The 27143-nt window shown below is 42.8% G+C and overlaps 2 protein-coding genes across 2 annotated transcripts in view; one reads left to right on the forward strand and one right to left on the reverse strand.

Moving 5' to 3' along the window:
* The window catches only part of LOC111953023 (transcription factor Maf), a 71514-nt gene extending 65150 nt beyond the window's left edge, over nucleotides 1-6364 (forward strand). The window contains exon 3 of the mRNA XM_023972095.3: nucleotides 6276-6364. The gene's annotated coding sequence lies outside the window, so the exon portion shown is untranslated. The remainder of the gene's footprint in view (nucleotides 1-6275) is intronic.
* The window catches only part of wwox (WW domain containing oxidoreductase), a 242855-nt gene continuing 221945 nt past the window's right edge, over nucleotides 6234-27143 (reverse strand). The window contains 1 exon segment of the mRNA XM_070435238.1: nucleotides 6234-7506. Within this exon segment, the coding sequence (XP_070291339.1) occupies nucleotides 7315-7506 (192 nt within the window). The 3' untranslated portion in view covers nucleotides 6234-7314.

The following is a 27143-nucleotide window of genomic DNA, read 5'->3' on the forward strand; positions in this document are numbered from 1 at the left end:
TGTTAGTTCCCCCATTTGACCTGTGCTTGTCTCATACACTGTGTGTGTGTGACCTTGGCTTGGCCCGCTGGTAAAGTGGAGCGTAGGAGAGAGGGTGTGTGAGCAGCCAAGCGTACTCCTCCAGATTAGCAGGCTTTATTACTGCCACCGACCACAGCCCCTACAAATCCTCTTATTTCATTTTACCTCCCGCTACCTCTCTCTCTAACACACTTGCTCCCGCGCCCTCCTTTCTCCCTCACTTTTCTTTTTCCGCTCTCCCTCTTCCCCTGAACTCTCTCTTTCTCTCCTGTTCTCACACACTTTCTTTCCCCATTCCACTTTCACATACTTGTTCTCCTTTCTCTCCCTCATGTGTTTCTGCCTTGCTGACATCTTTCTCAGCCTCTTATTCCCACTTTTCCTCATTCTTTGTTTGTCTTCCTCTACATTTTTCCAAAGTCGTACATTTTCCCTATACCTTCTCTTTCTTAGCCTCTCCTTCCCCTGCTCTCTTCCACCCTCATTCTCTTCAGTGTGATGAATCTGTAGACAGGGCCTAATAATTGTACTTCAGCCCAAGTGCTCATTTTTCTCCATGTTTGAAAGCCGTGACAAGCAGCAGTTCTTTCTCTATCCACCTTCCTCTACTCTCTTTCTCCCTCGCTCTCTTTATTTCTCTCTCCCTCTCCCCTCTATTCCTCTCATACAAAGGGGTGAATAGAATAACTGATGGTTTACAAGGTCATGCTGTCTAGTGAGGACACACAGGGGGTTTCTACAGGAGCTATGTCCTCCCAGGTGCCATGTTCAGCCTCAGATATAGAGTTTTGGATAGCACACAGCAATATATCTAGGGGGAAATAACCATGGTGCTCTCAAAGCTTAAGTAAAGGAATGTTCCCTTAAATTCCAGATACCTTTATCTTTAGATAGCTAGGTGACACAACCACATCAGTCAAATATACGAGACACGAACATTCCATTCCAGCTAAACAATGGATATATCGTGTTTTGCAAAAAAAWAWAAAAAATCATACACAACTAAAATCTAGGGAAAATAATCTGAGAACAGTAATATATTACACACACATGAAGGTACCCATAAGCAATCATTTCTGGTGGAAGAACACAAATGTGAAAAGTTGGTGGATAAAGCATTTTGGAAATAAACTCTTCATGTATTGAATGTCACATGTTCATTTCTGTAGAATATTACCCAGCCCCAATCACACAACCACATAGCAGTGTTAAACGCAGCCTGTACAAGGAGTGCCAGAACACCCTGGGACTAAACATATGGGCTCCTCTAGAATATTCTCACCAACCTCAACCTCACGCATGCGCATATTCACTCTCACACACACACACACACACACACACACACACACACACACACACACACACACACACACACACACACACACACACACACACACACACACACACACACACACACACACACACACACACACACACACACACACACACACACACACACTCTTTCTTGCTCGCTCTCTCCTCTTTCTCTTGGATCATGCTAGATTCCGAAAACTAGAACATGGTAACGCTGTACTGGATCATTTCATTGAGGAGACATTGTATTGACATAGTATGTGTGTGACTATGTGGTGTGAGCCTGGTTAAAGTCTAGCTGGTGATGTGCTGTTCCACCTCAGGTATTTACATGTCAGAGAAAAGCATCCGGCAGAGATACAGGGGACAGTCCCACTGCAGTAAACGCCAACGCCCCATACACACACACACACACACACACACAAATGCAGCCACATGCGCATGCAGACACACGCACAGCCTCGGCCCAGATCTCTATCTCATACCCCCACACACACACTATAGTTACTGAGGCAGCTTTCTGTACACATCAGCAGAATGTAAAGGTGCAGACAGCAGGATAAATAAAGACCAACATACCATCATTATACCATTAATAATGCTGTTTAATCAACTACACAATTCAATATTGTCATGTTGATATTTTAACATAATTATGGTTCATGGCTGTAAATTGCATATTTTATTTTAAACATTACATGAGTTAAATTAGGTTTTGTCCAATAAGCACTTTCACAAAAACTAATATTTTCAGGGATGARGGGATATTCTGAAACTTGTGTAAATACAGAGGCTTGCTTGATTGACAACAATTGAATTACTCTACAATAGCACTTAATAAATATCAGTCATTTTAATAAGAGAGAGCGAGAGAGAGAGAGAGAGTGTACAGTATATTTTCTCCCTCTCACTAGATATGTATCGAGTTAGTCTTGTCCATAGAGGGCTTTAACATTGATTGTGATCATTAAATATATCCGTTCCAAATGGCAGCATGGCGTTCCAGACGTCAATACTACCAATATAAGCAACACAGACATATTCAAATCAATCCACCCATAAATATGAGCGGGGAAATMAATCTTATGGGAAATAAAAAAACAAAAAGGGAAAATAGCAGTCAGCCAGTACACATTACATTGCAATACAGATAAACATTCATTTAACAAACTGTTAATGTCTAAATGTTTGTATGCTATCTTTTAGTTTCCTATTTTTGATTGTATAAATGATATTTATATTCAGTATGTATTGGATTCTCTTCTGATCTGCATCTACTCTTCAGAAGCATGATGGGAAGTATCTTGGCCTCATTTATAAAATGTATTTTCATTTTCATGATTCTACATTTCAAAGCATGATCAGTGTATGAATGCAAAGGATGATTCATGATTCTACATTTCAGAGCATGATCAGTGTAGTATGAATGCAAAGGATGATTCATGATTCTACATTTCAGAGCATGATCAGTGTATGAATGCAAAGGATGATTCATGATTCTACATCTCAGAGCATGATCAGTGTATGAATGCAAAGGATGATTCATGATTCTACATCTCAGAGCATGATCAGTGTATGAATGCAAATGATGATTCATGATTGTACATTTCAYAYCATGATCAGTGTATGAATGTAAAGGATGTAAAGGAACACAAATCATATTTTTAAACACATTGATGAATTCCCACAAGCATGTTTGAATTATTAATCACACATAAAAAAAAATGCATTCAACCACAATGAGAGATAAATAGAGGGATGGTGGGAGGGAGAGGTAGAGAGGTAGAGAGAGAGGAGAGAGAAAGAGAGACTGAGGGGCCTCGTGAGTCAAAGGATCAAGGTCTTCCTCCTCAGAGACGAATGCTTTCCTCTCTTCTCTCCTCTCCTTTCCTCTCTTCTCCTTTCCTCTGTTCTCTAAGCATTGGGAGGAAGTGTAATGTATTGATTAACTATCAGATGATTCCGATAGGGCCTGATCAATAAGACTTTGTATGAAAGCCAGGCAGGAACCTCCCTCTACAGTCAGAACACACGCACCCACACCCACACATGCAAACAAACACAATCATAGATCCACGGCAGCGATGCACTCCCAGAGGACATCTTAATGCTGTTTCCTCTTTGTTTGTTGTCTGCCCAGCATCTCTCTCTCTCTCTCTCTGTGTCATTGACTGGTTATAGTGAGGGGCTTATATGCTGTTGATGTCTCACTCACTTCTTCTCTGAAGGAGCTCAGTGACATGCATCAATCAAATCAAATGATCAGTACGGTATGTGTGTGTGTGCATGGTGTGTGTAGAGGGGGGAGAGGGGAGTAAGAGAGAGTCTCAGCTTGCTGCTAGAGCAGAGGAAGATGGTGCAAGGGGCTCAGCTGTAGCACTACTGCCCCTAGGGGCCACAGAAGGGGGTGCTGGGTCTATAACTGGGTGTACCTCGTCCTCCTGTATCCCTCTCTCCCTGAGGATAGTGTGTGTGGTGTTTGTTGCAGCCGGTCCTTACATGCCCCCACACACCCTAAAAAGAAAAAAAAGAAACATTTCTAGAAAGAATTGTAGAGCTTAGGGGATGGAAGGTGTGTTGTTTCTTTTCTATCCTAGTGAGAGATTCCTTTATAAATTGCTCTAAATCTCCCGGTCCTCAATTCCTTGGGTGTTTGTGTATGTGTGTGCGTATGTATGGGTGTTTGTGTATGCGTGTGCGTATGTATGGGTGTTTGTGTATGCGTGTTTGATAGTGCGTATGTATGGGGTTCTTGTTTTGTATGCGTGTGCGTGTGGTATGTATGGGTGTTTGTGTTTGCGTATGCGTATGTATGGGTGTTTGTGTTTGCGTGTGCGTATGTATGGGTTTGTTGTTTTGCGTGTGCGTATGTATGGGTGTTTGTGTATATGCGTGTGCGTATGTATGGGTGTTTGTGTATGCGTGTGCGTATGTATGTGTGTTTGTGTATGCGTGTGCGTATGTATGGGTGTTTGTGTTTGCGTGTGCGTATGTATGGGTTTTGTGTTTGCGTGTGCGTATGTATGGGTGTTGTGTGTTGCGTATGTATGGGGTGTTTGTGTATGCGTGTGCATATGTATGGGTGTGTGTTTGCGTGCGTATGTATGGGGGATTGTGCTATGCGTGTGCGTATGTATGGGTGTTTGTGTATGTGTGTGCGTATGTATGTGCAAGAGCAGTAACAAGACCGCTGTGGTGTACAGATTAGAACAGACCAGTTCATTGTGCTTCTACATATGAATTGCTTGCTGTTTGGGGTTTTAGGCTGGGTTTGTGTATACTCACTTTGTGAAATCTGCTGATGTAAAAATAGACTTATAAATACATTTGATTTGTATATAGTAGGGGAGAGTGGGGTAAGTTGAGAAGAGAGTGGGGTAAGTTGAGTTTTTACATTCAGCATCACTTCTTCAAAGGAAATATACAACAATATCTACATATATTTCAGGATGTTGTGTATCCCTGGAAATAATCAGAATTCATGTAAACATAGCTTGTCCAAAAAAAGTGGTCTATTAGCACAATTTACCGCGGGTATGGGCCGCAGGACAGGGTAAGTTGAGCCACTTAATTGTACTGAATTAAATATCACCACTAGCTTTTTAAAACCGTGTCTCTTTATTTGCCAAACACAGTTCAACATAATCACAAATAGTTTTTTGTATTTTAATCAACTTTTAACACAGGCTTAACACTTAACAAACACTTTGTACTTTTTTGTACACTTTAAACATAGGCCCTGTTGTTACCTCATATCCCAGTGATAATGACTTGCATTACACCTGGGAAGAAAACACTTACATTTTGTCACGCCCTGACCATAGATTGCTTTGTATGTTTCTGTTTTGTTTGGTAAGGGTGTGATGTGGGTGGGCATTCTATGTTGTATGTCTAGGTTGTCTATTTCTGTGTTTGGCCTGGTGTGGTTCCCAATCAGAGGCAGCTGTCTATCGTTGTCTCTGATTGAGAATCATATTTAGGTAGCCTATTTTCCATTGTGTGTTGTGGGTGCTTGTTTTCTGTTTAGTGTATGTTCACCTGGCAGAACTGTTCGTTTATCATTTTTGTTGTTTTGTTAGTATTCATTAAAAGTAATTATGAGTACTTACCACGCTGCACCTTGGTCTTCTCCTTCTCCTCGATACGACGATCGTTACACATTTGCTCAACTTGCCATTGGCTCAACTTACCCCCAAGGCAAACATTTTTACTATTAGCTCACACAGCTACGAGGATGTACTGCATGCTAGGTTTAGGACATCATATAGAAGCTTATAGAGACCCCAACTGATGTATAGAACAATCTTAAATTATCTACTTTGGTTTAAATACAAGCACCATGAAACCTCTAACACAAATTCCTTTGATTTAGTGAAAATAGTTTTTTTGGAGTGAACTTGCTTACCACTTTTTCCATGTGGTTTCTTCCTTCACAGACTCCATTAAAAATGAGCATCTCTTCCTAAATATTTGGTTAATGATACATTTTGTGTATGGTTGCCTAGAAACAAAGGTGGCTAAACTTACCCCACTCTCCCCTACAGTGCTGAACTGCTGTTGAACATCATGCAGGGAACAAAGCAGTGTTTAACAGTGAGAGGGACTCTTTCAGGCCTCAGCTGACTAACCAGTCGTGAGAATGATGCAGGTCAGCCGTGTGATTGCTTGGTCAATGTGTCAATCACTCTTTGGCCCGTCCCAATGTTCCTGGTAGAGAGGGTTGAGTGGAGAGTAGTTCCAGGTCAAAGGGCGCTGTGCTGCTCACTGACCACAAGAAGCAGCCTTTCTAGGCCAATTCTGATTCGTCCCCTTCTCCCTGATATGTACACTCGTCTTGATTCCTTTCAATAGTATCCTGTCAACTGCGTGAAAGTATTGAAATYACCACAGACACATACTACAACAACAGTCTTTAATGAGTCCTCTCTCTTCCTTTACAGAAACCATGACAGAGGATTGGTGATGTCTTACCAACGTCGCTCCATGGCACCGGACTGCGACAAAGCACAACGTCCACACAACGTCTCCAAACCACCCATAAACCAACCAACAGTCCCTGTACACTCTGTCTTTCATGACGAGATTATTGACAGAAACAAWTGACAACAAAACTAAACACCCAAGAAAAAGACTTCATGTTTGATTCAACTACTAAAACTCCTGGATTCCCTCTTCCTCTGGCATCACCAGTAGCTACGGACGCAATTCTGACTCAACATGACAAAGATACAGTATCTCCTCATTGTAAATAGCATTTTGTAGAGTATTCTATGTAATAATATGTAGGTTGGAGGTCTTTAACTGTAGACAGATACTGTAGAGGGGAGAAGCGATGACAGCGAGTCCCATTTAGCCCATGATGTGAATGTAAATAATATATAGTAGGGCATCGTATGAAACAAAACTACTGCGTCTGTATATAGCCACGAAACCATACCTCTCTGTATATAGGCATTACATTATACCTCCTTATTTCTCCTACCCCCTTCAATCCCCCTAAACTAGCACAATGATACTCACCACTCCCTATATCTCTGTAGACAGACATAGAATAGATATATACAGGAGGAGACTGGAGACACAGAGGGAAGATACACAGTGTGTGATGCAGGTGGCAACACACTGGAGTGAAAAACACAGGCCCACTTTGGCTGGAACTGGTGAACTCTCCCTGCCCTGCCATAAAGACGGTCAGAGGGGATGTGTTGCCACTCAGACCATCTCTCTTCTCCTCTCCCTTTAGTGTTAAACTACCACAGTTCAACCTGTAGCTATTAGATACGATGTATTTGTACATGTATTTTACTCCTTAGTGAAGTGACGGGTCCAGTTCAAAGGTTTGGCAGCTTTCTACAGTCCACTCAATGTACAAACTTGATTGGTTTTCATCTCCACTCCCTCCCTCTCCATTCCTGATTGGCTAGTCCTCCTCGCCTATCTAGTCCTGATGAGGCTGTTGATAATCAGTGGGAATGTCCATCAGACGGCCTGTAGGCCCGAAGGCCTCTCTGAGACCAGGCGCTCGCTTAGCTCCCACAGGCTGGCTGCAGTGGCCTGGTCTTCGGCCTGGGGGGAGGGTAGGCAGCGGAAACAGTTGTTGAAGTACATGCCTCCAAAACCCTCCAGCTCCGGAGCTACTGCACAGTACACTGTGGTGGCTGCCCCCTGTTGCTGTGAACACACAGACAGAGAGAAAGAGTGAGAGAGAGATACACACACAGGTCAACATGGAGGACCCTGAGAGGACCATCAGAGAGATACACAGAGACCCTCCTGTCCGCAAAGACACAAAGGAGATCCTGCCACCCTAAAGATGCTGCCAGACCTCCACCAGAATAAACCCCCCCCCATCTTTCCTGCATGACCCCAGAGCATCTGTACAAGACAGAGGAGGAACTCCATACAAATGGAGAGAGACAGATAGAGATATCGAGAGGATAAACTCCAGAGAAAACCCTCTCTGCCACAGCCCATAATAATGGGACAGTGTTACCATGGGGACCATGGCCCTGTATATATATTTATATACATATATTTATTTATATATTGTGTGTGAACAGGACTGCTAACTATCCAGAGTGCATGCTGATGTATATGTGGTAAATACAATGCTAACTGTCCACAAAACAGCACAGATCTCCGCAAAAAAAAATACTACAATTTTAGAACGTCACAATCTCCATGGGATGGTGACGACTGTTCATTCAGATTTAAAGCAAAACACACCAAAATATGTTGGACTTGCAATCTCTATAGCTGCAATATTTTGATGTTATTTTGTGGAGGTTTGCGCACCGCAAGGGCTGTTTTCTGGACAGAAGATGTGGCCCACGGTGTTCTAGACTGGGGAGGAGGGAGCAGCTCTTCTCATTGGAATGGAGAGCCAGAGGGTTCTATAAATAGACTCTATAAGAGAACATACAGTATAGATGTGATGATTACACATTGGTTTATGTTCACATCATCTCGGGATTCATGAGGGAAGTCAGACATTTGGCTTTTATTCCAGAGGTTTGCCAGGGTAAAGAGAGAGACCCCTTAATATGTTGAGAATAGTGCTCTTGTAAACACACACACACACACACACACACACACCACACACACACACACACACCACACACACACCACACACCACACACACACACCACACACACACCACACACACACACACACAAACACACACACACACCACACACACACACACAACACACACACACACACACACACACACACACACACACACACACACACACACACACACACAACACACCACACACACACACACACACACACACACACACACACACACACACTATGCATGCATGCACACGCTCGTAAGCCCCACTGCCCCTTACCCGTCTCTCTTCTCTCTCTTAAAAGAGCAGACAACTCTCCCTACCCTATACTCTCTAATTAAGTGGAAATTACTTCTGTATTTCTCAGTTTAACACCTCAAATCCAGTATTCCGTAGTCTGTAGTCATACTGTACTGAGACATGCCTCCCTAATTACCGTCACAGTCGGTAATTAGGAGCGGAGAGGGGGAACGAGAAGGAGAGAGAGAGCGACAGGAAAGAGATCCACAGCATTAAACAGACGTCAGAGAATTACAGCAGAAGTCAGGCACTCAGAGGGATCTTTCATATAGCCCTGCTGCTGGCTAAAAGCTGCTGTGACGTTGTGAGAAGAGAAGAGACTGTTCCGGAGCTGACTTCTATAGACACACATTAAATAGTTATCCCTGGCTCACTGCTATTTATCTCCAAATGAGACTGGTGGAGAGCACTGATGAGAGACTGCAGAGCACAGTTTAGTGCCGTGCACTGGCACAGCAGCAAAAGTCTGTACACACAACACCACACACACACACACACACACACACACACACACACACACACACACACACACACACACACACACACACACACACTAATATACACCCACTTCAAAGGCCCAGCCTCATTGAGACTCATTTTAGCATCCGCAGTCCAAGCTGGCAGAGCTTAACACAGGAATAGACACACATACTGAAATATGCCCAAACTGCTCCGGCGCGCACACACACTGACACTCATTAAAATCTAGAAAGACACACTCTCAAACACACCTATTCACAGAATAAAGTGTATGCACACTTACACACTCTCATTGAGAAATACAGACACACTAAACAAACTTCCTACTCAGTGTTGGTAGTAGCAGATCGAGGCAGTTAGAAACAGCAGATGAAACAACTGCATCTCTCTGCTGTCTCCCTCCCTGCCAGTACACTGATAACTCTACACACCTCACAGGACTGGCATATCAAAGGCTTACAAATGTCACTCAGTGTCTAACAGACACGCAGACCCATACCCAGACATGCACACTTCAAAAGCAGGGTGGCACATCATTTAGCTAACTCTCAGTTAAGGTATTTGCTTTAGAACCTACACACAAACTCATTGGAAGATGGAATATATTTGCCTGCTCAGTTCACTCTGCTTCCAGGGTCCTCGTTTTCACACTGTTTTAGGTAAAGGGTGGTCAAGCAATACATTGGAATGATTTACACCTGATCTGAAAATACTACACTGCACAGCTGTGGACTCTGTGTGCTCTGAGGGAAACTGTACACACAGCAGAGAGAAAGGGAGGGAAGAAGAATTGAGGAGAGAGTGTGTGTGTGTACACAGGGGTTATCTTCTTGGTGTTTAGCGCTGCCCTCTCACTACTTGACCTGGTGACCCCTGTAATAGATAAACCTGATGAGATTAGACATTAACAAGCTGAACCACCCACCACCAGTGTCTGTCTGTCTGTCTGTCTGTCTGTCTGTCTGTCTGTCTGTCTGTCTGTCTGTCTGTCTGTCTGTGTGTCTGTCTCTGTCTGTCTCTGTCTGTCTCTGTCTGTCTCTGTCTGTCTCTGTCTGTCTCTGTCTGTCTCTGTCTGTCTCTTCTCTGTCTGTCTCTGTCTGTCTCTGTCTGTCACAGGAAGAGAGAGAGAGCAGGGGAATGGGCTTGGTCAAAGACATGCACACACAAACCTCACAAACACACGCACGCACACACGCACGCACACACACGCTCTCTGATTTAAACACTCTTATACATTCTCACAGACACACCCACTCATTCACTCCAGACATGTACAGTAACCCAACAGATGTGTTGTATAATCATGTAAATTATAGATAATACCTTTACATTTTAGGCGTTGACCAACCAATGTCTCTTTCTGTTTTTCTACTCTTGTCAATGTCAATTCTGATTCTGAAATACATAGTTTTACAGAGAAATGGCTGCGTTTTCTTAGGGTTGTTATGTTCCTGTTAGACCGAACTGACCACCACACACTGGTGAGTGGAGAGGAGAGGGTTAACGGAGTATACACCAACTGTCCCCTAGACAGTACACAAATAACCAGAACTGAAAAGGGGGAAAAGGGAGAAGACTACAATCACTCCCGCAATATGCTAGAAATGTAGCAGGGTCCTAGCCAACCAGAGCATCTCCAATACATTTACACACACAGAAACCCAACCTCTGCATAGGGAGAATCTATATGCTTTAAGAGACGAAAAAAGAGGCACTAAATCAGCAGCAGTAACCTGACCCTGTCTAGCCAGAACCCTCACTGCTCTGGAAACTGCTCACGGATCACATTTATGTCTTCCAATTTTCAAAATAATGAAAATATACGTTGGAAAGTATTGTGCAACATTTAACGGTTAAACAGCCACAATTTGGGCCTCCCGAGTGGCGCAGCGGTCTAAGGCACTGCATCACAATGCTAGAGGCATCAGTACAGATCCGGGTTCGATCCCGGGCTGTATCACAGCCGGGAGACCCATGAGGCGGCACACAATTGGCCCAGCGTTGTCCGAGTTAGGGGAGGGTTAGGCCGGCTGGGATGTCCTTGTCCCATCGTGCTCTAGAGACTCCTTGTGACGGCCGGGCACATGCACACTGACTTTGTTCGCCAGCTGTATGGTGTTTCCTCCGGCACATTGGTGCGGCTGGCTTCCGGGTTAAGCGAGCAGTGTGTCAAGAAGCAGTGCGGTTTGGCGGGGTCGTGTTTTGGGGGACGCATGGCTCTCGAGCTTTGCCTCTCCCGAGTCCGAACGGGAGTTGCAGCAATGGGACAAGACTGTAACTACCAATTGGATACCACAAAATTGTGGAGAAAAGGGGGTTACATTTTTTTCCTAAAACAGCCACAGTTCATTGTATTGAAAAGCAAGGTGGGAGAGAACAGAGATAGTGTTGTTTTGAAGTAGTGTTGAAGCAGTTTACTGTATCTCAGTTATTTTGCGTTGTCTTCATAGTATAACATGTTACTGTGGTGATCTTTAACCATGTCCAATCACTCTGTTGTGTACTACAACAATAATATAACAAGCATTGTGCTATTTGTTAGCATAGAGGTATTGTACCAGAGAAAAAAAACAGGTCGGAAAAAACATGTTTTCTTTCTGCCTCATCAAGGTTGTGCTCTGTCATTCTGTCTCTGATAATATGCGTGACACTTTACCCAGATGTCTGTAGTTATGTAATTGACCTCTAACCCCTGACCCCTGACCTGTAAATACACCCAGTACTGTAGAGCAGTCTGTTTTTGTCCCACCCCGTCCTGTCCTGTCCTGTACATAAGAACATGTAAATACCAAACAGCTATGCATGCTGACACTCTAGCACTTCTTTCAGGTACTTTTATAATCCCAAACTTCTCATATGGCATGTGCTGAAAATCAACTATAAAAAAAGTAATAAAAAAAAATGAAAAGAGAATAATAAAAAAGAACCAGACGATAATTTCCTGGACAACGTGTAAAGTCTTACAGTTTTCTGACTCCTGTGGGTGGTTCTCTTCTGTTCCTTTAACTGTCATTCTTACTGTGGTCMAACCGTTCTGGTCGAACCGTTCTGGTCGAACCGTTCTGGTCAAGGTTCTGTTCAGTTGTGTTGATGTGGGAAGGGTTGAAGCAAAGCAGAGAGGCAATTCAATCTGTACAGTGTTACCAATTAAAGCCTGGTTAAGTGGCTGCGTCCACAACTATCGCCAGAGAGCATACTCCTTTCCTCTGGTGAAGAGAGCAGACAGGGGAAAGGGATTGTGGTGTGGTCTTGTTCTTTTTTTATAGATCAAGAATTGGAACTGTGTAGGCTACAGAACAAGCTGACATGATAAAAGGGTCACTGAAACTAGGACCAGTATGTGAGATTTGCCTCAGCCCTAGGACCCAGCCTGTCTGAGATAACAGTCTAACATGAAGATCTATCTATGCCATGAAGGAGAAGATAGGACTGGGTGCTTTTGTTGATCCTTGTGGAATGTTTATTTTCAACCCCATGGCGTTCACAATAGATGGAAGTGTGTGATTGTCAATCTGTGCTAAAGATATTTTACATTTAATAAATTATCATTGTAACAAAAACATCTGCTTGCTTGTCATCTCTCGCCCGTGTTTGCGTAATATATATATATATATATATATATATATATATATAGAGAGAGAGAGAGAGAGAGAGAGAGAAAAAAAATAGTTCAGCACAACAACACCCCCTCAACCAGACCCAGAGAGATGAAGGTGGAGAGAGACATGTCTGCACTCTGGACTGTGGTGAGACAACATTAACAGGAGAAAAAGCAGAGGCAGGAGAAGAACAAAGGACTAGAGGAGTGGAGGAGAGTGCTGGAGGAGGGTGAGGCAGATGACGTGTGACAGAGAACAACCCATTAGAGAGCTGGCCACTCCCGCAGAGAAGCCAGCAGAACAGCCCACCTCAGATCCTGACCAAAGTCTCGACACCAGAGCAGAACAGTTCACCCCAGACCCAAGCCCAGGGGATCCCATCCACTCTGAGCACCCCCTCTGTCAGCCATCCTGATAGCTCTCCTAACAACCCCCCCCCCCACACCCACTGATGACATACACAAGTCATAGATTGTACTGCATATGGCCTCAAACGGGAAATATATATAAGAAAATTAACTTTTTCGCAAACACAGTGTGTCTAAACTCTGGTGTCCAAACACCCAGCGCACCCTAGACCTTCTGTCTGAGGACCAACTAGGGTCACCCAGCCACATAATAATACACACAGGCACAAACCACCTGAGAGCACAGCAGGAAAGTAAGGCCACAGCACTCAAGGGAGTGAAGTCAGGTGCACAAGTGGTTATCTCCACCCTGCTACCACGAAAAGACTTCCACCCTGCTACCACGAAAAGACTTCCACCCTGCTACCACGAAAAGACTTCCACCCTGCTACCGACGTCCACCCTGCTACCACACGACTACACGAAAGAACTTCCCACCTGCTACACAACAGACTTCCACCCTGCTACCACGAAAAGACTTCCACCTGCTACCATAACAGTGGGTAAACGAAACGTAATTTTCCCGTGACTGTGCCTCAAAAACCAAATGTTTACCTGGCCCACCACCCACCCCTGGCTACTTAACAGCTTTTACGACCAGGTCCACCTAACAAGGCAGCAGTGCCCACCTTCACCAGGGCCCTAAAGGTCATTGCCTCAACCGCAGCCCAAACCCTCACACAAGGAGCACACAGATCAACCTGACACCCCGCCCAGACCAGCAAGACTCCCCAGACCTGCAGGACCCCCCCTCCCACACACACATAGAGGCCCCCTCAGATCTCAGATCAGACCTATGCCCCTCCTGCCCACCCCATGCCCCCCACTCCCGCAAAGAGGGCCTCAACATGAAAGTCACACATACGCACGCCCAGGCCGTGAGCAGGCAAACAGGCCCAATCCCCACTCTTACACTAGCCCAAGCCAATGGCATGTACCAGATGCTCAGCAGGCTCTGCTCACACTTACTGGTCTGAGGCCAAACCACACGACTAACAACATTGGACACGTTATGGAACACAAAGCCTTCACTATCTCATCCTGGAATATTCAAGGCGTGAGGTGATCTGCCTTTGGCCTAAAGTGGACTTCACCAAAGAAATGAGAAGTACTGACATTGTCATCCTACAAGAAACATGGTATAGAGGAGATGGACCCACTGGTTGCCCTCTAGGTTACAGAGAGCAGGTAGTCCCATCTACCAAACTACCAGGTGTGAAACAGGGTATAGAGATGGACCCAGTGGTTACCCTCTAGGTTACAGAGAGCTGGTAGTCCCATCTACCAAACTACCAGGTGTGAAACAGGGAAGGGACTCAGGGGGGTATGCTAATTTGGTATAGAGCAGACCTAACTCACTATTAAATGAATCAAAGCAGGAACATTTTACATTTGGCTAGATATTCAAAAGGAAAGTATCTCAACAGAGACAAATGTCCTCCTGTGTGCTACCTATATCCCCCCACTAGAATCCTGATACTTTAATGAAGACAGCTTCTCCATCCTGGAGAAGGAAATCAATCATTCCCAGGCCCAGGGACATGTACTGGTCTGTGGCAACCTAAATGCCAGAACTGGACAAGAACCAGTCATTGTAAATAAGATTTTGTTCTTAACTGACTTGCCTAATTAAATAAAGGTTAAATAAAAATATAAACCTGACACACAGGGGGACAAACACCTACCTGAATGTGACAACATTCCCTCCTCCATATGCCCCCCTAGGCTCAACTATGACAACATAACCAACAAAAACAGGTCACAACTCCTGCAGCTCTGTCGCACGCTGGGTATGTACATAGTCAATGGTAGGCTTCGAGGAGACTCCTACAGTAAGTACACCTATAACTCATCTCTTGGCAGTAGTACTGTACACTACTTTATCACTGACCTCAACCCAGAGTTTCTCAAAGTGTTCACAGTCAGCCCACTGACACCCCTATCAGATGAAAGCAAAATCACAGTCTACTTGAACAGAGCAATACACAATCATGAGGCATCAGAGCAAAAGGAACTGAATAATATAAAAAAATGCTATAGATGGAAGGAATGTAGTGTGGAAACCTACAAAWAAAACAGTTAGGCAACAACAAATTCAATCCCTTTAGACAACTTCCTGGACAAAACATTTCACTGTAATAGCAAAGGTGTAAACTTGGCAGTAGAAAACCTAAACAGTATATTTGACCTCTCAGCTTCCCTATCAAATCTAAAAATGTCAAGCTGAAAACCTAAGAAAATTAACAACAATAACAAATGGTTTGATGAAGAATGCAAAGAAAGAAAAAAAGAAATTGAGAAACCTATCCCCCAAAACCCCGAGACCCATAAAACCTGAGCCTACGCCTTCACTATGGTGAATCACTAGAACAATACAGAAATACACTACGGAAAAAGAAGGAACAGCACGTCAGAAATCAGCTCCAATGTAAATTAAGAATCCATAGACTCTAACCACATCTGGGAAAATTGGAAAACACTAAACAAACAACAACACAAAGTGTTATCTATCCYWAATGGAGATGTATGYGTAAACCACTTCTCCAGTCTTTTTGGCCCTATAAAAAAAGAACATATAGCAAAAGCATACATGATCAAATACAAATCTTAGAATCAACTATTAAAGACTACCAGAACACACTGGATTCTCCAATTACATTGAAGCAACTAAAGAGGCCTTTGGTGTTGATGGTATCCTAAATGAAATGACAAAATATACGGACCACAAAATCCAATTGGCTATACTTTTTAACATCATCCTCAGCTCTAGCATCTTCCCCAATATTTGTAACCAAAGACTGATCACCCCAATCCAAAAAAGTGGAGACAAATTTGACCCCAATAACTACAGCACCGTGGGATATGCGTCAAAAGCAACCTTGGGAAAAACCCCTGCATTATAATTAAACAGCAGACTTGTACATTTCCTCAATGAAAACAATGTGCTGAGCAAATGTCAAATTGGCTTTTTACCAAATCACTGTATGACAGACCACGTTTTCAACCTGCACACCCTAACTAACAAAGAAACAAAACAAAACAAAACAAAGGCAAAGTATTCTCATGCTTTGCTGATTTCCAAAAKGCTTTTGACTCAATTTGGCATTAGGTTCTGCTCTAAAAATTGATGGAAAGTGGTGATGGGGGTAAAACKTATGACATGTCCCCAACCAAGGAGGGCCTACAGCAGCACCTAGATCTTCGGCCCAGATTCTGTCAGACCTGGGCCCTTGACAGTGAATCTCAGTAAGACAAAAATAATGGTGTTCCACAAAAGGTCCAGTTGCAAGGACCACAAATACAAAGTCCCTCTGTTGCCCTAGAGCACACAAAAAATGATACATACCTCAGCCTAAACATCAGCGCCACAGGTAACTTCCACAAAGCTGTGAATGATCTGAGAGACAAGGCAATAAGGGCCTTCTATGCCATCAAAAGGAACATCAAATACTTGTATCAGTTATAGAATCCATTTCCCTTTATGGTTGTAAGGTCTGGGGTCCGCTCACCAACCAAGAATTCACAAAATGGAACAAACACCAAATTGAGACTGCATGCAGAATTCTTCAAAAATATCCTCTGTGTACAACGTAAAAGTGCATCAGTAGAGGTGCATCAAAGCTGGGACCGAGAGACTGAAAACAGCGTCCATCTCAAGGCCATCAGACTACTAAACAGCAATCACTAACTCAGAGAGGCTGCTGCCTACATTGAGACCCAATCACTGGCCACTTTAATAAATGGATCACTAGTCACTTTAAACAATGCCACTTTAAATAATGCCACTTTAATAATGTTTACATATCTTACATTACTTATATCACATGTATATCCTGTATTTTATACCATCTATTGCACCTTTCCTATGCCGCTCATCCATATACTTATATGTACATATTCTCATTCACCAATTTAGATTTGTGTGTAGTTGTTGGGGAATTGTTAGATTACTTGTTAGTTATTACTGCACTGTCGGAACTAGAAGCACAAGCATTTCGCTACACTCGCATTAACATCTGTTAACCATGTGTATGTGACCAATACAATTCAATTTGGTTTGAAAACACCAAATAATGCATGCTGAGTAGAATTAGGCTGATACCCGCTAATGATCAAAATCCAGGAAAGAGCTGTTAAATTCTACAACCCACTAAAAGGAAGTGATTCTCAAACCTTCCATAACAAAGCCATCACCTACAGAGATATGAACCTGGAGAAGAGTCCCCTAAGCAAGCTGGTCCTGGGGCTCTGTTCTCAAACACAAACAGACCACACAGAGCCCTAGGACAGCAACACAACCAAATCACGAGAAAACAAAAAGATAATTACTTGACACATTGGAAAGAATRAACAAAAAAACAGACCAAACTAGAATGCTATTTGGCCCTAAACACAGAATACCTGACCGCTGTGACTGACCCAAACTTAAGTAAAGCTTTGACTATGTACAGACTCAGTGAGCATAGCCTTGCTATTGAGAAAGGTCACGGTAGGCATACCTGGCTCTCAAGAGAAGACAGGCTATGTGCACATTGCACACAAAATGAGGTGGAAACTGAGCTGCACATCCTAACCTCCTGCAAAATGTATGACCATATTAGAGACACATATTTCCCTCAGATTACACAGACCCACAAAGAATTTGAAAACAAACCCAATTTTGATAAACTGGGTGAAATACCACAGTGTGCCATCACAGCAGCAACATTTTGTGACCTGTTGCCACAAGAAAAAGGCAACCAGTGAAGAATAAACACCATTGTAAATACAACCATATTTATGTTTATTTATTTCCCTTTTGTACTTAATTATTTAATTATTTGCACATAATGACATTTTAAATGTCTTTTTTCTTTTGGAACTTTTGTGAGTAATTTTCACAGTTAATTTTAGTTTTTTTAATTTAACTTTTATTTATTATCTATTTCACTTGCTTTGGCAATGTAATTGGCAATGTTTCCCATGCCAATAAAGCCATGGAGGCTCCTCAGAGGAGGAAGGGGAGGACATCCTCCTAAGTGAATTTCAGAAACATAAAAAGTTATKATTTTTATATAAAACTATACTAAATATATTCACGTCACTAAATAATTGATTAAAACACACTGTTTTGCAATGAAAGTCTACAGTAGCCTCAACAGCACCATGGTGTAGCCGGAGGACAGCTAGTTTCCGTCCTCCTCTGGGTACATTAACTTCAATACAAAACATAGGAGGCTCATGGTTCTCACCCACTTCCATAGACTTACACAGTAAATATGAAACTTCCGGAGGACGTCCTCCAACCTATCAGAGCTCTTGCAGAATGAACTGACATGTTGTCCACCAAATCAAAGTATCAGAGAATGAATCTAGTACTGAAAGCATAAACTACAGCTAGCTAGCACTACAGTGCATAAAATGTGGTGAGTAGAGGCATGAGAGAGAGAGCTATATTTTGTTGTTTTTTTWAAATATTTTTTTCACTTTCAATTTCACTTAGCTAGCGAATGCAGCTAGCCTACTAAAACACCCTGCACAAACAGAGAGGGATGCTATGTTAGCTAGCTGGCTATGGCTATCCAACATTGGAACTCTTCCAAGTCAAGGTAAGCTTTTGGTTTTATAAATGTATTGCCACCAGGACTAGCCATTGTAACTGCTAAACTGATTGCTGACTGTACTGCATGATTGTAGCGGGTTTATTAACACATTAGTTCTAGTAGCTATGTTGACGGTGACGTTAGCTAATATAGTGACAACGATGTAGGCTGTGTGTAGCGGTTATGATATGGTTTGGCCTGGAAAGGTTATTTCACCTGGTCACAGACAGCTGATTTCTTGTGCACTGAAGTCTACAAGCAAAGGCAAAAGGTGAGAGGAAGAGAGCGAGTAGATGCGAGAATGAATTATACAACGAGCAAAGTGATCCTACTGTTTGTATGTGGCTGCTATGAAAGTGAACAGTGTTGGCGTGTGATAAGGGGTGAATTCATTCTGACGATTCGGTTGAAAAAAGTTTCTTATGTGTAAGCAAATGAGGAACAACATACCTGAARTTGTCCAATAGAAACTTGCTTGCAACTTTTGCACTAATGACTACACAGGAGATCAGCTAGATGCAGGCAAGAGGGTGCAAGGCGGTCTTGAATGTGTAACTGTCTTTCACCTTCATTACTCTAATTCTTCTCTCGACCTGTGCAACTACATTGTAAAACMTTCATTCATAGGCTAGGTTGTAGCAACCTCATGTTGGGTATAGAAAAAATGTGAATATCATGTAGTATCCTAAACCTATCGATGTTACATTTAGCTGGGTGAATAGAATATGAATGACAGTCATCCAATGTGCTGTAATAGAAATAAGGCCATGCTCCTTATCGTCCTCCCTCATCTTAAATGACACTGACCGCCACTGGTCTGTGTGTTTGAAGCGGCGTTAGCCTCTGCGAGCCGACAGCCCATCTGAGCGTGCCCGTCCAGCTGTGAGGGGAATCCTGGGTAACGCGGTCCAGTCAGATAAACAGCCTGGCCCTCCATTCAGCCTTATCAACCAACCGCGAGGGGAGGGATTAACACCACAAACAGACCTCTAAAAACACCCCAACGGTCCCCCTCAAGACTCCACAGTCACCCCATAACCTCAGCACACTAACGCATAAGCGCAGCCATCCCCAACACTGGAAACAAATGGCCTGTCCAGCGTAATGCTGTTCTTGCCATTCTAATGGGGGAGCCCTCTAAGGCGCTGGCCTCTGCTCCTCAGTATGTTTTACACTCTATTAAAGAGCCGTCATTAGCCCCTAGGCCTGCTGGGTAATACAGAGCCCTGGGCGGCCTAGTCCCCTGAGGCCCATTAGGGACAGGATGGAGAGACCACACACCTAACACTGGCTCCCCCTGTCTCCACATCTCTCCATCTGAAGAACATTAGAGAATGGAGAGACTGTATACCTCCAGCCCCCGCTACAGCTGCCTCCTATGTCTACCCTCTCTGTTTGCCACACTCCGCCATCTTTTCCTCACGTCCAACTCCTGCAGCGTGTGTGTGGGGTGTGTGGGAACATATGCTTAGGTGGTGAACAAAAGGAGGTAAGAATGAGCGTGGAGAGAAAAGAGTAGGGAAGAAGGGAATGAGACAAGGGGAGACAAAATGAGAAAGGAAGAGAGGCGAAAAGAAAGGAGGGTGTTGGGAAACGATGAGTGTGAGAAGGACTGAGTGTGAGAAACAGTTTTTTATCTTGGGAGAGGACTTGTGAAGTGATGGGCTTCAGCTAGTTATTGTCTCCTAATAAAAGCAACATATGCCAATACAATAAAAGGCCTTATTGGACAGCTCTTCATTAAAGAGCGGCAGTAAAGAGAGAGGAGCTCTGGCACAGGGAGGAGATTAAAAGGCCTGGTCTGAATGGGAAAATAGGAGTTTCTCCATAGAATGGCACTATGGGGGCATGTAGGACTATAAAACAGCTGAATTAAACATGAAAAGGACTGGACGCTTTATTGGGCATGATCTCTCACTCTCTCTCACTCCCTCCCTCTTACTCCCACTCTTCCTCACTTTCTCTTCTAACCTCTCTCTCTTTCTCCCTGTCACTCCCTCTCTTTCCCACGTCTACGTCCCTTATAAGATCCTCTTTAACTTTTACAGATGCACCATTGAGAGCATTCTGTCGGGCTGCATCACCGCCTGGTATGGTGCATCACCGGGGGCACGCTGCCTGCCCTCCAGGACATCTACAGCACACAGTGTCAAAGGAAGTGAAAACAGATCTTTAAGAACCTCAGTCACCCGAGCAATAGACTGATCACTCGGCTATCGTCCGACAGACGGAGACAGCACTGGTGCATCAGAGCCAAGACCGAGAGACAAAATAACAGCTTCTATTACCATCAGACTGTTGAACAGCTTCTATTACCAGACCATCAGACTGTTGAACAGCTCTCTCATTACCATCAGACTCGTTGAAAAGCTTCTATACCAAGACCATCAGACTGTGAACAGCTTCTATTACCAGACCATCAGACTGTTGAACAGCTTCTATACCAGACCACTTCCAGACTGTGAACAGCTTCTATTACCACACCATCAGACTGTTTGAACAGCTTCTATACCAACCATCAGCACTGTTGAACAGCTTCTATTACCAGACCATCAGACTGATGAACAGCTTCTATTACCAGACCACAGACTTTGAACTTCTATACCATCAGACTGTTGAAAACAGCTTCCATACCAGACCATCAGACTGTGAACAGCTTCCATACCAGACCATCAGACTTTGAACAGCTTCTATTACCAGACCATCAGACTGTTGAACAGCTTCTATTACCAGACCATCAGACTGTTGAACAGCTTCATTACCAGACCATCAGACTGTTGAACAGCTTCTATACCAGACCATCAGACTGTTAGACAGCTTCTATTACCAGACCATCAGACTGTTGAACAGCCTCTATTACCAGACCACAGACTGTTGAACAGCTTCTATTACCAGACCATCAGCACTGTTGAAAAGCTCTATTACCAGACCATCAGACTGTAACAGCTTCTATTACCCAGACCATCAGACTGTTGAACAGCTCTATTACCAGACCATCAGACTGTTAACAGCTTCTATTACCAGACCATCAGACTGTGAACAGCTTCTATACCAGACCATCAGACTGCTTGAACAGCTTCTATTACCAGACCATCAGACTGTTGAACAGCTTCTATACCAGACCATCAGACTGTTGAACAGCTTCTATTACCAGACCATCAGACTGTGAACAGCTTCTATTACCATCAGACTGTTGAACAGCTTCTATACCAGACCATCAGACTGTTGAACAGCTTCTATTACCACTCAGACTGTTGAACAGCTTTATTACCAGACCATCAGACTGCGAACACTTCTATTGACCATCAGACTGTTGAACAAGCTTCATCACCAGACCATCAGACTGCTGAACAGCTTCTATTACCAGACCATCAGACTGTTGAACAGCTTCTTTACCAGACCACAGACTTTGAACAGCTTCTATTGACCATCAGACTGTTGAACAGCTTCTATTACCAGACCATCAGACTGTTGAACAGCTTCTATTACCAGACCATCAGACTGTTGAACAGCTTCTATCACAGACCATCAGACTGCTGAACAGCTTCTATTACCATCAGACTGCTTGAACAGCTTCTATTACCAGACCATCAGACTGTTGAACAGCTTCTATTACCAGACCATCAGACTGTTGAACAGCTTCATTACCAGACCATCAGACTGCTGAACAGCTTCTATTACCATCAGACTGTTGAAAAGCTTCTATACCAGACATCAGACTGCTGAACAGCTTCTATTACCAGACCATCAGACTGTTGAACAGCTTCTATTACCAGACCATCAGACCTGCTGAACAGCTTCTATTACCATCAGACTGTTGAACAGCTTCTATTACCAGACCATCAGACTGCTTGAACAGCTTCTATACCATCAGACTGTTGAACAGCTTCTATTACCATCAGACTGTAACAGCTTCTATTACCATCAGACTGTTAACAGCGCTTCTCATACCATCAGACTGTTGAACAGCTTCTATTACCATCAGACTGTGAACAGCTTCTATTACCAGACCATCAGACTGTTGAACAGCTTCTATTACCAGACCATCAGACTGTTGAACAGCTTCTATTACCATCAGATGCTGGAACAGCTTCTATTACCAGACCATCAGACTGTTGAACAGCTTCTATACAGACCATTCCAGACTGTTGAACAGCTCTATACCAGACCATCAGACTGCTGAACAGCTTCATTACCATCCAGACTGTTGAACAGCTTCTATTACCAGACCATCAGGGACTGTTGAACAGCTCTATATTACCAGACCATCAGACTGTTGAACAGCCTTCTCATACCCAGACCATCAGACTGCTGAACAGCTTCATTACCATCAGACGGTTGAACAGCTTCTATCACCAGCACCATCAGACTGCTTGAAACGCTTCTATTACCAGACCATCAGACTGTTGAACAAGCGCTTCTCAGTACCAACCATCAGACTGCTGAACAGCTTCTATTACCAGACCATCAGACTGTTGAACAGCTTCTATTACCAGACCATCAGACTGCTGAACAGCTTCTATTACCAGACCATCAGACTGCTGAACAGCTTCTATTACCATCAGACTGCTGAACAGCAATCACTAGCCGTCTACCAGGTGATGCACTCACTCACACAACACACACACAAACTATCAAACACACACACACACACACACACACACACACACTGGTCACTGGTCACTTCCCGTTTCAAAAACTATATCCTCTGACGAAGGCCGTGAGGCCGATACGTATGCTTATTAAAGATCTTGATACTATCAAGAGTAGTGTACCGTTTCCTTTTTCCTTCATCTTGTTCAACTGTTGCCATGCACCTGCAAAAAAGATTGCTCAGATGTGCGAGTCACTTTTGAATTTTGAAATACTATATCCCCGACATAGCTCATTCTAATATTTCTAATACTGATTTTGTGTCACTGATCTACACACAATACCCATAATGTCAAAGTGGATTTTTTTTCCCCAACGTTTTTTAAATTTAATAAAACATTTAAAGCTGAAATGTCTTCATTCAATAAGTATTCAACCCCTTTGTCATGGCAAGCCTAAATGAGTAAAAATGTGTTTAAGAAATCGCATAATAAGTTGCATGGACTCATTCTGTGTTCAATAATAGTGGTTAACACAAGTTTTTAATGACTACTCCATCTCTGTACCCCACATCTGTAAGGTCTCTCAATCGAGTAATGAATTTCAAGAACAGATTCAACAACAAAGACCGTGATGTTTTTCAATGCCTCACAAAGGAGGGCATGTGTAAAAAAAGAAATTAAACGCAGATGCTGAATATCCCTTTGAGCATGCTGAACTTATTAAGTAGGCTTTGGATTAGATACAGGCGTCCTTTCAAACTCAGTTGACGGAGAGGAAGGAAACTGCTCAGGGATTTCACCATAATCAATGTGATTTTAAAACAGTTACAGAGTTTAATGGTTGTGATATGAGAAAAGCTAGTTACTCCACAATACTAGCCTAAATGACAGAGTGTAAAGAAGGAAGCTTGTACATAATACAAAATGTTCAAAAACATGCATCCTGTTTGCAACAAGGCATACTGCAATACATTTGGCAAAGAAAATAACTTTTTGTCCTGAAAACAAAGTGTTATGTTGGGGCAAATCCAACACAACACATCACTGTGTACCACTCTTCATATTTTCAAGCATGATGGTGGCTGCATCATGTTATGGGTATGCTTGTAATTCGCAAGGACTAGGGTTTATTGGAGGATAAAAATAAATGGAAAACAAGCACAGGCAAATAAGCACAGGCACAATCCTACAAGGAAACCTGGTACAGTCTGCTCTCCAACAGACACTGGGAGACAAAATCACCTTTCAGCAGGACAATAACCTAAAACACAAGGCCAAATCTACACTAGAGTTGCTTACCAAGACGTCATTGAATGTTTCTGAGTGACCTCGTTACAGTTCTTACTTAGATCTGCTTGTCAATATATGGCAAGGCTTGAAAATGACTGTCTAGGAATGATCAACAGTCAACTTGACAGAGCATGAGGAATGTTTTTAAAGAATAATGGGCTAATATTGTACAATCCAGGTGTGCAAAGCTCTTAGAGGTTTACCCAGAAAGACTCACAGCTGTAATCACTGTCAAAGGTGCTTCTATAAAGTATTGACTCAGCGGTGTAATACTTATGTAAATTAGATACAGTTGAAGTCGGAAGTTTACATACACTTAGGTTGGAGTCATTAAAACTTGTTTTTCAACCACTCCACAAATGTATTGTTAACAAACTATAGTTTTGGCAAGTCGGTTTGGACATCTACTTTGTGCACGACACAAGTAATTTTTCCAACAATTGTTTACATACAGATTATTTCCCTCATAATTCACTGTATCACAATTCCAGTGGGTCAGAAGATTACTTACACTAAGTTGACTGTGCCTTTAAACAGCTTGGAAAATTCCAGAAAAATATGTCATGGCTTTAGAAGCTTCTGATAGGCTAATTGACATAATTTGAGTCAATTAGAGGTGTACCTGTGGATGTATGTCAAAAAAGAGGAGAGATTTAAGTTAGGTTTGGATTAGATACAGGCGTTCCTTTCAAAGCTCAGTTGACCGAAGAAGAAACTGCTCAGGATTTCACCAAATCAAGTGCATTTTAAACAAAGTTACAGAGTTTTAGATGCGTTTTAGATAGAGAAAGCTCAGTTACTTCCACAATACTAGCCTAAATACAGAGCTGTAAAGAAGGAAGCTTGTACCATATACAAAATCGTTCAAAAAACATGCATCCTGTCTGCAAACAAGGCATACTGCAATACATTTTTGCAAAGAACAATAACTTCTTTGTCCTGAAAACAAAGTGTATGTTGCGGGGCAGAAATCGCAACACAAAACATCACTGTGTACAACTTCTTCAATATTTTCAAGTCATGATGGTGGCTGTCATCATGTTATGGGTATATGCTTGTAATTCGCAAGACTAGGGTTTTATTGGAGGATAAAAAATAATGAAAACAAAGCACAGGACCAATAAGCAACAGGCACAATCCTCAAGGAAACCTGTAGCAGTCCTGCCTCTCCAACAGGACACTGGGAGACAAAATCACCTTTCAGCAGGACAATAACCTACAAACACAAGGCCAATCCTACAACTAGAGTTGCTTACCAAGCACGTTCATGAATGTTTCTGCAGTGACCCTCGTTACAGTTCTTACTTAGATCTGCTTGTCAATATATGCGCAAGCTTGAAAATGACTGTCTAGGAATGATCAACGTCAACTTGACAGGCATGAGGAAATGTTTTAAAGATAATGGCGCTAATATTGTACAATCGCAGGTGGCAAAGCTCTTAGAGGTCTTACCAGAAAGACTCACAGTCTGTAATCACTGTCAAAAGGCTGCTTCTTAAATATTGACTCAGCCGGTAGTATACTTAGTCAAACTTAGATACAGTTGAGTCCGCGAAGTTTAAGCTAACACTTAGGTTGGAGTCATTAAACTTGTTTTTGTCAACCACTTCCACAAATGTGATTTTAACAAACTATAGTTTTGGCAAGTCGGTTTTTGGACATCTACTTCTGGCACGACACAAGTAAATTTTTCCAACAATTTGTTTACATGTACAGATTATTCCCTCATAATTCAACTGTATCACAATTCCAGGCGGTCAGAATATTACTTACACTAAGTGTACTGTGCCTTTAAACAGCTTGGAAAATTCCAGAAGAAATATTCATGCTTTTAGAAGCTTCTTGAAGCTATTACATAATTTGAGCAATTTAGAGGTGTACCTGTGGATGTATGTCAAGGCCTACTATAAAAGTATCCTATATCCACAGTAAAATGAGTCCTATATCACATAACCTGAAAGCCGCTCAGCAAGGAAGAAGCCACTGCTCGCAAAAACCGCCGCATAAAACAGCCAGACTACGTTTTGCAAATGCAGCATGGGACAAAGATCGTAACTTTTTGCCGAGAATGTCCTGAACGTTTTGCCATAATGACCATCGTTATAGTATACGCTGACTTTGAGGAAAAAAAAAGAAACAAAAAAAAAAAAAAAAAAGAAGGAAAGGGGATCTTGCAGCCGAAGAACACCAATCCCAACCGTGAAAGCATGGGACGGTGGCAGCACTCCATGTCTTGCTGGGGCTTTCTGCAGGATGGGACCTGGTGCACTTCACCAAAAATAGATGGCAATCACATGCAGGGAGTAAACATTCATGTGATAATTGAGGCAACATACTCAAGACATCAGTCAGAAGTTAAGCTTGTCGCAATGGGTCTTCCAAATGACAATGACCCCAAGTACATTCCAAAGTGTGGCAAAATGGCTGAAGGACAAACAAAGTCAAGGGTCATTGGAGTGGCCAAATCACAAAAGCCTGA

Source organism: Salvelinus sp. IW2-2015, linkage group LG26, assembly GCF_002910315.2.
Source record: "Salvelinus sp. IW2-2015 linkage group LG26, ASM291031v2, whole genome shotgun sequence".
NCBI classification, from domain to species: Eukaryota; Metazoa; Chordata; class Actinopteri; order Salmoniformes; family Salmonidae; genus Salvelinus; species Salvelinus sp. IW2-2015.